This window comes from Metopolophium dirhodum, chromosome 3 (genome assembly GCF_019925205.1).
Source record: "Metopolophium dirhodum isolate CAU chromosome 3, ASM1992520v1, whole genome shotgun sequence".
Taxonomy (NCBI): Eukaryota; Metazoa; Arthropoda; class Insecta; order Hemiptera; family Aphididae; genus Metopolophium; species Metopolophium dirhodum.
In genome coordinates, this window is record NC_083562.1 from 5,146,526 (window position 1) to 5,161,938 (window position 15,413).

The 15,413-nt window shown below is 34.6% G+C and overlaps 1 protein-coding gene across 1 annotated transcript in view; it reads right to left on the reverse strand.

The window, feature by feature from the left end:
* Positions 1–15,413, reverse strand: part of LOC132940711 (uncharacterized) — a 35,049-nt gene that overhangs the window by 3,592 nt on the left and 16,044 nt on the right. Inside the window, exons 2-4 of the mRNA XM_061008422.1 lie at positions 12,818–13,173; positions 5,187–5,360; positions 2,310–2,497 (exon numbers count right to left, since the gene is read on the reverse strand). Coding sequence (XP_060864405.1) covers positions 2,310–2,497; positions 5,187–5,360; positions 12,818–13,162 — 707 coding nt within the window. The 5' untranslated portion in view covers positions 13,163–13,173. The remainder of the gene's footprint in view (positions 1–2,309; positions 2,498–5,186; positions 5,361–12,817; positions 13,174–15,413) is intronic.

A 15,413-nucleotide genomic window follows, 5' to 3' on the forward strand; every position in this document is an offset into this window, starting at 1 on the left:
TTAGGTACTGAAATAAACTATCGTGACGTCGTGAAATCGATAAATGTTTACATAGTATAATATTCGCATACAGAAGTATAAAATAAGTTAAGACACTGATTTCCGCATGCTCCGGGCATGTTGTTGAAATTCAACCGATGTCGAGTTCAAATTTTATTGTTTTTGTTTGCGGTACCTATTTTGGTGAATAAACGTACAATATCAGCTTTAATATAAACTGAATGCATCCAAACAAATTGTCTCTGGAACATCGTCGGCATGAATAAGTTTATAAAAATCGCGGTAATATTCGTAGTTGTTATTGCTGTATAAGTACATATAAGTATACCTACTTTTGAAAATAAAAACTCCTTTCATAACGATTTGAAATTGCCAGTTTTTATTCTCAAGGATCTCGAATTTTAATAAAACGCCTTTCCCTACCCATATGTAAAGATTATAATCGACATGCTGTTTTTTTTTTTTTTTTTTATTTTTAATTTTCATTCCAATGAAATGTATTACACTATAATTACATATGGTTTACGATAATATTTAAGCCGTTTTGAAAAAATAGTGTAGGCAATATTTTTGGATATTATAATTTTCAATTTGAATACAATATAGACACGTACAATAATATACTAAATCTAAATAAATTATTCTTGTATAAAACGTCTCTAAGATATTCTCAATTACGATTAACAGAAAATTTGTCAACGATATGATTTCATACTTAATGAAGTGCGCACGCAGTGAACTGCACAAAAGACTGCACACGTCTGTTTATATTTGAATACAATGTATAATAATGCGTACAGGTATAAGCATACAAGTTACATGCAACTTATATATATAGGAACCGTATTTCGGCGGTGGCGTCACTGGGAGGATATATAATCGACTGGTGGTGTCGCGCACGAGTAAATTCCGAATGGAACGTTTCGAAAAATTTACATATTATTTAAAACGTATTTATTATGACACGTGCAGTTCCTATATCGTATTTTATAATATTACGACGATGGCGTTTCAAATGGCCCCGACTGCTAATACGACTGTCTAAAATATATATAAATGTACCTATGTGTGTGTGTGTGTGTGTGTGTGTGTGTGTGTGTGTGTGTGCGTGTGTGTGTACGAGGCGCGGCGATACTGTTTTTCCACAACCAGTTTCGCTATTAAATTCTTCGGCGTCTCGATATGGCCCGGTATCTGAAATCTTTCGGCTTCTCCTCAAACACAGTTCGTTTTTGTTTTCTTCGAGACTGCTCGATCCCGCGAGTCGATGGTTAAAAATACATAATATGTATATATTCATACCCCACCTCGCTCACACACACACACACACACGCAAACGATCGTATACGTCTTTATGACTTTATTATACCGCTGGGGCCGGATTATAATGATATTATATACCTACAAGGTGATATTTTGTTTGGCGCGTATAAGACGCTCGCATACTTTTTCGGCCCGTGTCTACCTATATAGGTAGTTTTTTAAAACAATATAATATACTTATTACGATTTCGTAATAGCTGGTATACCTGCACACGTGTTCTATATTATTGTGTTTAAGTAGCCCGAGAGAAACGACTGCGTGTTAAAGAAAGTAAAAATCGTTCTGATAACTACCATATGCAGAGTGGAAAAGATTATAGTAGAATTTAACGTCCACGTAATAACTACGTGTTCTGTAGGGGCGTAGGTATATGAAAGGGTTGACGCGTTCGATGATAAAACGTCAACGGCTGGCAACTATAACGTTATTATATACTATTATTATGACATTTCGACGAAATATTTATACAACAACGGACGAATTTTCCGCATATTCTGGACATTCACGTATAGTTTTCCTCGAACAGTGTACCGCGGCAAACGGTCAAACTGGTATACGGCGGACGACATACCTATATGTGTTGTTGAATCATATAATAGAAAAACCCGAGTTATGCAGAATCGTAAATTACTCAAACAATCGCATCCAACTTATCTTATAATATTAATATAACATAATATTATACCAGGGACGAAACATTTTTCTAACATTACGTGCCAAAAAAGAAACTGATTTTTTTTTTTGATTTTTTTCCGCACGACATTACGACAAATACTGTACAAAAAATGAGAAAACTATTTTAATTTAAATGTAGTTATCGAGAGATTTAATGGAAAAACTAACATTACTAATTATTATCATATACGTAACCCTCGACATTTTTTCGGGTACCTATACGTCGGACACGCGTGCCACGGATTTTCCATCCATGACATATACATAATATATATTAAGTGTATAATTCGTATAACATGTAGATACGTACACATACCTCGAGGAGACGCTATTACATCTCGTGACCGAGTCCACTTCGGACAAGGACGTGGAGAGGGACGTGAGGCCGGACGCGGAACTGGACCTGTGAGGCTGCGACAGTTTCCGACACTCCGCAGTCGACGTCCATATCGTCCGGTTTGGAGGTCCCCTGATGCACTTTTGGTAAATCTCTCGTTCCTGCGGAAAAACACCACATTAATTCGATACCAGACGACAATAGACGAAATACAATACGGACATAATATTATATAGTGAAACTTCCATATTATAAGTAGTGTCGTGGGCCACAAAAAAAAAAGGTTCGTATTAAATCAATTTGGCGTTCTAATTCGGTTGGACTCTCAAAAATATCTCGTCGGACAGAAAATGTTGTCGAATGAAAGTTTCACTGTATTTACATATTATACGCACACGTGTTGTACACGCAGTATCTACATTGTTGGGCTGAGGGTGCGGTGGTGGACTAAAATCCTTCACCACCCCAACGCGATTAGACAACAACACGTATACAACACGACCGGCTAACTGAACAATACAATTAACAACCCACCGTGAGCAATTATTATTAATTGTGACGTCATACACTAATTACGCCTATACTATTTCTGTATAGGTTATACTAGAAAACTCAGTCCAGTTTTTATACCATTTAATTCTTATTGACTTTGTAACTATATAATATTATATTATGCTAACTAGTAGTCTAACATGACCTTGAAAAAAATCCCATGTACGCCACTACAATTCGTAGTACAACCCGTGGGTAGGTACTACTGGTTATCGACTGGACGGTGTTTCGGTATCATAGGCAATAATGCAAATATGAACTATTCATTTCTAGGATTATTCATTACACTGCAAGACTGCAGACCGCCATATACGACGACGATACCTCCTAAACGCAATATTCTGTTTTTATTATTTTTATTGGGAGGGCCACTCCTATTCCGAACGTCGTCAGTGGTATTTATAACTGTATACGCCGACAAAGACGATTAACGACATTTATTATTATTAATTAAACGGGTACCGCCGTACACATCAGATAAGTCGATGCTATTATAGTTGATAGTGTTGTTGAAATAGGCGGAGTGGAATCTTTTTTTTTTTTTTTTTTAATTTAAGTTTTTTTATGCCTGCACACAAGAGGAATAGAAAAATAGTGTCGTTTTCGTTGTCCAAAGAAAATAAATAAAATTTTATTTTATGAGCTTGTGTTGATTTTTCTGTTACGCCACTATATCTACGGGAATTCAGCCACATGCCTATATAATATATTGTATACAAGGTAATTTTTTATTCGCCGAGAATGCTCTCACCTCCCTATTTTTTCTTTAGTAATGAATTTATCATTTTTAAAACTTTCAAGAATACCAATAGTACTATAATTTTTTTAATACACCATATTTTCAAATACTTAGATTTGTCATACCATTTAAGTAGTGTCTTGTGGCGATACCAACTTCTTTTTTCATATGGGATGAATTACCGATTTTTATTGAATTGTTAATCAGATGACTATTTTGAGAATGTTTTTGTATCTCAATCGAAATCCAAACAGGTAGTTTTTGAGTTATTTAACTTTGAATATTAAGGATAATAGGTCTTTGATAATGGATTTGGATAATATAGGGGTTATAATGATTTTAACCAATTTATAAAAATTATTTTTGTATTCCAACAAAATGTTATAATTTGTGAAAATTGTCCAAGTATTATAAATATTATAATTTCCAATATTACTTCTCTTTTACGTTTTCTAAAACCATTTTCAAGGACTATAATCATCATTAAGATAAATCTGAATAGCTCAGATACTGCTTGTTAAACATTTTTTTTGATAGTTCAAAATTTTTAAAAAACAATCTGATTAACAATTTACTGAAAAAAAAAAGTTCACATATCCACAGAATACTTACGAGATTGTATAAAAATCTAAATAATTGAAAATAATTACATAGTCCTCGAGTAAACTTGACAATTCCGAAATTCATAATTTGATCGAGTCGTTCATTTTTAAATGAAAAAGTGGGATTGAGCTATGATTATATTTGGCGAATATTGAACTTTATATAATATATATAATACACAGTGTTCGGATAGATAAGTCTAGATAAAGATAATGCAACTCAAATGTATCTAGATGGATATAAAAAATAACTTAACTCATATTTATCTAGATAAAGATAAATACTTTTTTATCTAGATAAAAAAAAGATACAATTTTTTTTAAATGGATTTTAAATTTAGGTATATTTTAGTTGGGCACTATAGGAACATAATAATGATAACGATATAAATAAAAATAATTGCATTATTTATAAACCATAAACTTGGTTTGAGAATCTGTATAAATATTTAAAATGTGTTTGTACAATTTCGCGATTTTCATCAATAAAATATGTATCTAGATGAATTTATTTAGGTTAGTAAAAAAATTATCTAAGATGAACGTTTAGACATCTTGTAACTGTTTATCTAGATAAGATAAAAGATGAACAAATAATTATCTAGATAAGTCTGAACACCGATAATACACGCGAGACAGAATATGGAATACAATAATATATAATATACAATAATTACATGTCTGGGAAAACATTTCGACGGACGAGACGCGACGAGGAGCTTACACAACGGGGTCGTTGTTTTTATATTTTCTTATAAAACATTTCGCGAGTGGCAGCTGGTATAGGTTAGTGGCTGGTATTATATTATATTATATTATTGTACCTATATTATATCATATCATAATGGTATACTCTATTAATGGCGAAATGCATATTTATTTATTTCTCGAGCACAATATTGAAAACATGTCGACAGTTTGACCGTAATATTATATGTTACATATAGGTGCACGTACTTGTTCGGAATTCCGCAAATGCAACTTGGCCATGCTGCCGTACGGGTACTCCTCGCCGTCCGGCAAATGGATTCGCGGCGGCATGTCCAACTCCAGGTCCGTCCGGACCGAGTGCAACCGGACCTGCCGGTCGTGTTCTCGGGACAGGCCGTTATTGCTTCGCATCGTCAACATCTGCAGCAGAAAAACGCGGAAAATTAATATTTATACGTTGGAATAACAAATATTTTGCTCTCGACATTATATCGATTGCGAGCGTATACACGGTGAACGCGCTACAACGATACACCAGTATACGAAAATTAATTATATTGTGGAAAACGCGCGCGCGTGTAAAATATAATATTGTTATTTGACATATTATATACCGGTCGAGTGCATGTTTTTTCTTACTAACGTAGACAACAATTAGTGGCGGGGCCGTGGACAGTTCGCATGGTTCCCGACTCTGCGCGAGACCCGCGATCCCACGCGGCGTTAAATTTAGCAAAATTTATAATTTTAATGATATGATATTATGATATACGATTTCGATAATACGCATTATGTTATGTTATTTCCACCGTGGCAGGTCGTCGTTTTTCACGTCGGACGAGACCCGGCGGACACGCGCGTCACAAATGCCGCACGATCGTCGTGTCGCTGCCGACCGACAACCATTTCAAACCACACTCTTTTTTTTTTTTTTTTTTTTTTTTTACCCCGAGACGTGCGTGTGACTACTATTATTATCATTATGCGTACGTACATAATAACACAATAATAATATATTATAATAATAAAATATTTTATATTGTGCACCGGCGGCGGCGGCAGCGAAACGTACACGCCCGAGTGAAAACCGTTACTCAAAGGTCCCTCCGTGATAAAAAAAAAAAAAAAAATGTATATATACATATACACTATATACCGTAAAAATATATTATCGTCCTTTCCCTTTCGGCGGTGGGAAAACTCACTCGGCGGCGGCCCCGCGAGATGCGACGCGTCCCGCGCCGAGGGAGCGGAGTGCCCCTGCAGCACAGACAATGAAAGGGGGGCACACACGCACGCGCGAGTTTGTGTGTGTCTGTCTGTGTGTGTGTGTGTGTGTGTGTGTGAGCGTTTGTGCGCACGTGTGTGTGCGTGTGTATTTACTATATATAATCTCCCTTTCACACGACCGTTTATTTTACTCTTTTTTTTCCCTCTTATTTCGATCCCTCTGTCACTCTTCCCTATTTTTTTTTTTCTGTTCACCCTCCCCGTCAGTCAAAATTCGTCATATTTCAGTAATTTCAGTGTAAAACTGAGTCGTCTGCTGCAGTCCGTACCCGTATTATGATAATAATAATAATAATATCATGCGCACAGTACTTAGGTAATACGTCTGTACATATTGTATGTTATTATTATTATTATTATTACACACGAATATAAAGCATGCGCGCGCACGCACGATTAAACCAGCTCGGAATAATCGTCGTCGTGTTCTGTTCCGCTCTGTATACCGCGGAAAAACGTCCGGGACGGACTGGAAAACGATTATAGGAGCCACCGTATACAGAGTGATTATCATTTGACGCGAAACACGCATTGTTTCGAAGAGTCGAAGGGCATTTGCGCGGGTCTCCGTGCACAAACAGATTAAATTAAAACATAAAAACTATGACGAAGTACGTACATTTACGTACATTTACCTACGATTAGGCCCTCACTTTTTCGTTTAAAGCACGAGGAGCAGCGAACTCTCGAATACCTACACCACATAGACTCATTCAATATAGTATTGTAATGTATACATAATAACAATATATATGTTTGATCAGGTAGTGCCTACTATAATGTGTCCACCTCACGTCCAATTATTTTGAACATTATTTTTCGACAAACATTCGCGGCGTGAAAAATTTCTTCAAATATAATAACATTCGGGTGATAACATAAAAGCGCAGCTTTTTCGATACCACTTCCACCGCTCACACACTTTCCATATACCTTCGATGGGTTTTCGTGCACATCAATTATTGGACATGAAATCAATCGATCGACAAATGCGCCAACACGTTGAAATAACAATAATATTAAACTGTCGCTATTACCCGTTTGCGAATTAATCGAATGGTAAAACGTTGTAACCTCTCTAAATCCTAAAAAATAATTATAGAAGTTGTAATAGCAGTATACGCACAGAAACGTTATTGCAGCTTCGCCGTTGCCTTGTCCGATTATTTGATCTTATGGTCTTTCACCGCGAGGTGATAATATTATTATTAGAAACGGAAACCTCGGTCGTTTTCAACAAATATTATTATAATAATTTTTAACTATACGATACGAATTACACGCTGACCTCGTGAGGTGGCAACGAGCTCGAAGAGTCTATAATTATTTCTTTTGAAAACTTTGTTACACAAACTTTACAACTAGGTCGTTTTATATGATATATAATATTTAATATGAAAGCTGAATGCATTTTTAGTAAGTACCTATATATGCTATATATGCGTGCAACCGTGAAACATGTATTATACGTAATATTTTCTATTACCTATGCAAATATATTTTATCGAACTGCGGAATAAAAATCCCCGGGAAAATAAATCCTCAGAAAAAAATCCACAGACTACAATATTACTCACAACCACATGCAAATGGTTGAACAAATATTTTTTAAACGTTAATTAATATCTACAACCATCACATTATTAATATTTAATTAAAAATACGTATATCATATCATTCAAAAAATTAATATATATAATACTATAAATAATTTTCGAAAAATGAACAATAATATTTTATATTACTATATTATATCATTCAAAGAATTAATGTATATAATATTATAAATAATTTTCTAAAATTTTAAGCTACAGTATTATAATTTGCAAATTTTTGTAGTTAAGGTGAATTACACGACAGAATATATTATCGTAATAATTAAACAAAATATTATTTATATTATCATTAATATTCTATTATCACTATATATTTCATTTTTTTGAATGATATAATATTGGTAGTATAATATAATATAATACACGTATTTGCATTAGATATTAATAATGTGGTAATTATAGATACTAATTAACGTTTAAAAAATATTTGTTCAACCATTTGCATGTGGTTGTGGGTAATATTGTAGTCTAGAGATTTTTTTTCCTAGGGTCGGGGATTTGTATTTCGATTACCATTTTACCGATCTGAGTAAATTGATAGTTTTTCACGATACTATAATATATATTAGTTAACAATTATTATAAAAATTAAATGACTGCATATATTAGCTGGAGTCGTATTGTTTAATGGCTACGGCAGGTTAAAATTCTGAGAAGAATATTATTTTGAAGGAAAAGCAATTTTTTTTTTAAAGAAAATATACAATCTATATCGTAGACATAATAAGTATGTGAAAACAATAGAACATGAGTCATACAATTTGAGGAAAGAAACCACCCAGTGATGACACTTTCATTAATTTTGAAAGAAAAGCAACTACCAAAAAAATATAAACGTATTCGATTCTTTCTTCGCACTTGGGTTGTATGCGATAAATCTTAAAACTGAATTGGGTCAAAGTTAATAGTCGTCGAGTGCTTTTAAGTTTTAAGATTGCGAAAATGGAGTACGCCGTATACAATATATAACTATATATATATACGTATTTGAGGTACGTTTTTCAAATCCTTAAAGCATACGTAGATACACTCATTATTCGGTATTAAAAATCTTTTTGTATAGTTCCGGTCTCAGACATCGTAATACGAAAAAATTCGTTTTTCAGCTAAATAATAAAACCATTCAAATGCCAAATATTAATTCTTAAACACTAAACAATGCATACTACATTATAATTTATAATATATCATATAGCCTTATTGGTATACAATAATAAACATAATCGTAAAATACTAAAATGTATTATCGTTATATGGATTTATGCAACGAAATCATCGCAAGTAATAATACAATTTTGTGGATTTTATAAGATATCAGCAGTAAAAAAACACAGGAATAATTGCATTATATTAAAAAAATAATTGAATTGCATTATTTATTTAAAAACGCTTTATCGTATCGACTATATTATACGTTGATTATTAATTGACAATATTATGAACATTTCGGGTGTATTTACATTATTTTTTTCCACAACTAACGAAAAAAAAATTTTTACAATAAATTATACATGGGTTTATCCACATGTTCATTATATATATATATATAAATATAAGATGAATAAATAATTCACACAGATATACATATTCGTTAAAACGCTCGTAAAAAATCTTCATTTCCTTTAACATTATGAACTATACGAAAAAAGAAAATTGATGCTTTACGTGCATGATGTGCATTTTGTCAAACCATAAGGCGTCGTCTGTCAGGGAGTGTAAAGGTGTAAATTTAAAATTAGTCGAATTAAATTGTCGAAAAAACTCGTTTTATGGACAAACGTATGGGTAACTCGTTTTTATAACAGACAAATAACTGACACGAGTATAAATAAATATATATTAAAGCTATTAAATACACAATTTATATAGAGGAAACACTGGTCAAAGTTGGTCAAGTGTTGTACTAACTGGTAGTTGAATTTCAGTTCACCGATACTACGTTGTACGACAATAGTTTCTAAATAAAGTCGCATGCATCAAAAACATCGATAAAAGTACAAACCAACTAGTCGAGGGCGGTTGAAACAAGTTCGTGTATAAGTTTTTCCTCGATTTTTTTCTTCATATTTCATTGTAATAAATATTATATAAAATTACGGCTGTTATATAAAACGCACATTTTATTAATTTGACAACGGTACCTAGGTATACCTACCGCCTATTTCAAGTATACGTTACGAACTCGTGAAATTATAGTAATAACCCGTGCAGATTATTACAGATATTTTATCATAAACTTAGATATCATATAATATCATAGCAACAAAGCCTATTATGCTATATCCAAGATTTAAAACGTATCGTCTATTGAAAGCCATACAGTCCGTAGCTGCATTCTCAGACTATACACCCATAAAGTTATCAAATACACAATTTATGTAGGAAACACTGGTCAAAGTTGGTCAAGTGCTGTTCTAACTAGTAGTCGAATTTCAGTTCACCGATACTATGGTGTACGATTATAGTTTCTAATTAATAAAGTCGCATGCGTCAAAGACATTGATAAAAGTACAAACCAACTAGTCGAGGGCGGTTGAAGCAATAGTTCGTGTACAAGTATTTCATCGTAATAAATATTTTATAAAATAACAGCTGTTATGTGAAACCGCACATTGTATTAATTTGACAACGGTACCTATCGCCTAGCTCCTTCAAGTATACGTTACGAACTCGTTAAATTATAGAAATTTAGAAACCCGTGCAGATTATTAAAGATATTTTATCATAAACTTAGATATCATATAATATCATAGCAACAAAGCCTATTATACTATATCCAAGATTTAAAACGTATCGTCTATTGAAAGCTATATAGTCCGTAGCTGCATTCTCAGACTATAGACGCCTACAAAGTTATTAAATACACAGTTTCTAAATAAAGTCGCATGAATCAAAAACATCGAAAAAAGTACAAAACAACTATAGTCCAGGCAAACTTGGGCGGTCGAAACAAGTTCATGTAAGTTTTTCCTCGATTTTTTTTTTATATTTCATCGTAATAAATATTTTATAAAATAACAGCTGTTATGTGAAACCGCACATTTTATTAATTTGACAACGGTACCTATCGCCTAGCTCCTTCAAGTATACGTTACGAACTCGTTAAATTATAGAAATAACCCGTGCAGATTATTACAGATATTTTATCATAAACTTAGATATCATATAATATCATAGCAACAAAGCCTATTATGCTATATCCAAGATTTAAAACGTATCGTCTATTGAAAGCTATATAGTCCGTAGCTGCATTCTCAGACTATAGACGCCTACAAAGTTATTAAATACACAGTTTCTAAATAAAGTCGCATGAATCAAAAACATCGAAAAAAGTACAAAACAACTATAGTCCAGGCAAACTTGGGCGGTCGAAACAAGTTCATGTAAGTTTTTCCTCGATTTTTTTTTTTTATATTTCATCGTAATAAATATTTTATAAAATAACAGCTGTTATATGAAACGCACATTTTATTAATTTGACAACGGTACCTATCGCCTAGCTCCTTCAAGTATACGTTACGAACACGTTAAATTATAGAAATAACCCATGCCGATTATTGCAGATATTTTATCATAAACTTAGATATCATATAATATCATAGCAACAAAGCCTATTATGCTATATCCAAGATTTAAAACGTATCGTCTATTGAAAGCTATATAGTCCGTAGCTGCATTCTCAGACTATAGACGCCTACAAAGTTATTAAATACACAGTTTCTAAATAAAGTCGCATGAATCAAAAACATCGAAAAAAGTACAAAACAACTATAGTCCAGGCAAACTTGGGCGGTCGAAACAAGTTCATGTAAGTTTTTCCTCGATTTTTTTTTTTTATATTTCATCGTAATAAATATTTTATAAAATAACAGCTGTTATATGAAACGCACATTTTATTAATTTGACAACGGTACCTATCGCCTAGCTTCTTCAAGTATACGTTACGAACACGTTAAATTATAGAAATAACCCATGCCGATTATTGCAGATATTTTATCATAAACTTATTATATAATATCATAGCAACAAAGCCTATTATGCTATATCCAAGATTTAAAACGTATCGTCTATTGAAAGCCATACGGTCCGTAGCTGCATCCGTACCTGTATACGGCTACAATAATATCTCAGTACATGCAGCCGGAAAACCGGAGAGACGAGCGCGTGTACATTCCTCCGGTACATGACGATTTTCCTCTCGTGGTATAATATTATATTATATCATTATATAACATATTATATCCTACCGCCGGACTGACGCGGAGCGTTCGTCGGGAGCGGCGGTGGTCTAGTAGAGCGTGGTGCAACGGGAGTATAGGACGCGGAGGCGAAGGCGTCGGAGGAGGCGGTGGAGGCGTCGGTGTCTATAGCGTACGCGTTCGTCGTCGTCGTCATAGTCGTACAATAGGAGAACGCGGCGGCGGCACGCGTGTGAATCTGGGACGACCCATTTTAAACTTGGCACCGCCGCAAACGTCGCGCGCGGCCCTTCGCCACGCCACGCCACACACACATACACAGACACACGCACACAGACACATACACACCATTTTTATGTAATATATATTATTATATATATAAACACACACACACACACACATTTGATCTGTATAATATATTATATTATATACGTACGGTGTACTATTAAATACACGAGCGCTAGCCATATGACCCTATCATAATCAATACATTTGAATTCAACCGCTCGGGCGCGCTACGTTGCCAACACGACTGCGGTGAATAAATGAGCGTGTGCGGCGGCGGCGAACGGTACGCCGCCGCCGACACCACGCGCTGTCGCCCGCCGCCTAGGACGCTTACTACTACTACTACTACTACTACTACTACTACTACTACAACAACAGCAACAACAACAACAACAAAAGCCGAGTTGACTAGGCGACCGAGCGACTACCGAACCACGCGTAGCTACGGTCCGCGGTCGGGGGGTGGTTGATAGGGTGCACTTACGGCGGTTCGCGAGGACGTGCTGCTACTATTACAACAGTTGCCGCCGCTACGACGGGCACCGTTCGTAGTCGAGAGCGGTGGTGCAGGCGATGCTGCGATGATAGCCGTCGTCGTCACAGCCGTCGCCGCCGCCGATGCCGTCGTAGTCGTCGTCGTCGTCGTCGTCGTCGATTTTTTCTTCTTGGTCAGCGGTGGCGGCGGCGCGGTAAGCCTGCGGTGCGGCGGCCCGGGCGCTGCCGACAGACAGGGCACGGACGGGTTGTATTGTTGATTGTAGTGATGCAGCACGCAAGTGAGCAGCCCGACAGTACCCAGCACGACCACCGTCACCACCATCAGTACCATCACCGTTCCAACTGTGAACAATATACCAATATAACGTCGGACATAAGTGCGACCGCAGTGATGGAGAGCGAGAGCGCGGTCAGAGGAGAGCGATGTGTGCCGAGGGAGCTGCAGCTATAATTTGGCGGAGCGAGACGATTATGATAATATTATCGTCAAAATATCATAATATTGTTTTTATATCATATTAAAATATTATTACAATCGACCAAAAAAACAAACAAAAATTAAATATATATCGTAGGTATGTAATATTACCAGAAAATAAAATAAAACATTAGATTGTTGTAAGTTCAATGTACAAGTACAATTTAGTGAGAAGTATTAGTGGTAGTCCTGGTATTGTACTACCTACTTACAAATTAAAATGTACAAATTAAATTTCTGTAGTATAATATATAGATTTTAATTATCTTAAAAAATGCATTAGGTATAATAAAAAAAAATATATTCTGTTTGTTACCATATGTAAATATACTATGATAACATAAACAGTTAAAAGAAATTAATAAATAAAAAGATTTAAAAAACAAAAATAAAAAATAAAAAAGTAAAAATAACTTCAAACAACGGTTAAATAATAAAAATAAAAAAAATAATGAATTAATAAGTTCATATTATAATTAACTCGTTTCCTCTTTTAAATTCTTGAGTACTTATTATTTTTGCTTTGGTTTTTTTTTTGTAAGGACTTTTATTCGATTATTCGTTTAAACATTTGTCTCGTGTGTATATAACATGTCCAATGGTCGTGCTGAGGTAGGTTTCGGTTATCACAATATTATATTATCATCGAGACTTGAGGGAGTATTATATTATTATTACTATTTAAGCCTGAGGAGCTCGCAATAATTATATTATACGACGGGCGGCGTCTAAGTGCGCGCTCAGTATCTATCTGTTGTTTGCATTCGAAATGCATCTCATCTCTCTGCGAACTACAACAATAATAATATGCAATAACGCAATAATATATATAGTTATACAAGAACGGTCCCGTGTACAGTTTACACACTACAGGCGATTCGCGAACAGGTTATGTTCAAAAAAGTTGATATCTTTTGACTGGTACAACAGTGTAATATTATTAATGTCTTAGAGGGAGAATATAAGTACAGTACTTACTATATAATGTTTATTTTGTTACAGTTTTAGAGAGAGAATATAGTACAGTACTTACTATATAATGTTTATATTTTGTTACATTTAATATATATATATATTTCGTAGACGCCGCGACCGCGTCAGAATAAAAATCAAATTGTTACGCGAGCGAGCACAATAATATACCACGTCGCAACAACAATGAGGCTACATTATAATATTTACCACCTACGCGTGTTGTACAAACATATTATTGCGGAAAACTGTGATCGGGAGACAATGGAAACGCGAAGAAAGAAACTGTGCTAGGTCGTGTATACTACAACTATAGGGCAGTACATAATAATAGTTACCTGTCGGCTGGTAATAATAGCTGGTAGGTACTAAGGGGAAACAACAAATAAAACACACAACTCTAAACCTCAATTTATTTATTGTCCGTAGGTACGCCTAATAGGTATATAGGTGGTATATACCGCGTGTCCGCGAAAACAGGGTATGCTTAAATATTACTCAGTGCCATATACATATTTTTGAGTTCTGTTTACGGGACGCGGAACTACAGACCGTTGGATCATCAAATCTCCCGCAGACAGAATATACTTAAACATGTATAATATAGTGGTTTGAGTACTGTAGGTAACAGAGTCATAGAGTGGTGTACCCAGTTTTCACGTCCTAGTATAATAATATATATTAATTTCGGCAGTTGTGCGCGCATTATTATCTGTACTTGGTGTATAAGTGTAAAATAATAATGATATTATACGTAGGTATAGGCGATTTGATAAGAAGACTAAAAATCGTTGTCGTCACATCGCGGACGTGCGTGAGTGCGTACAGTAATATCGGATAGTAAATATTCGCGAGAGTTCATCGGCATAATACATTATGTTATTAATATTGTTTATTCGCACGGGGCGTGCTGTCTGGAGCCAATCCGTCCTTGAGGTTTTTTCTATCGCCATCGAACGGTGATAATAATAATATACAAAGATAGAGAGAGACAAACACGTATATACCTATAATAATATAATATATACATTACAAACATATTGTTATCAATTATATAGTTCACAAAATGTAGAAGTGTATATGCATATAATATATTATTATATATTAAATGATACGAGTAGGACTTTGGTAT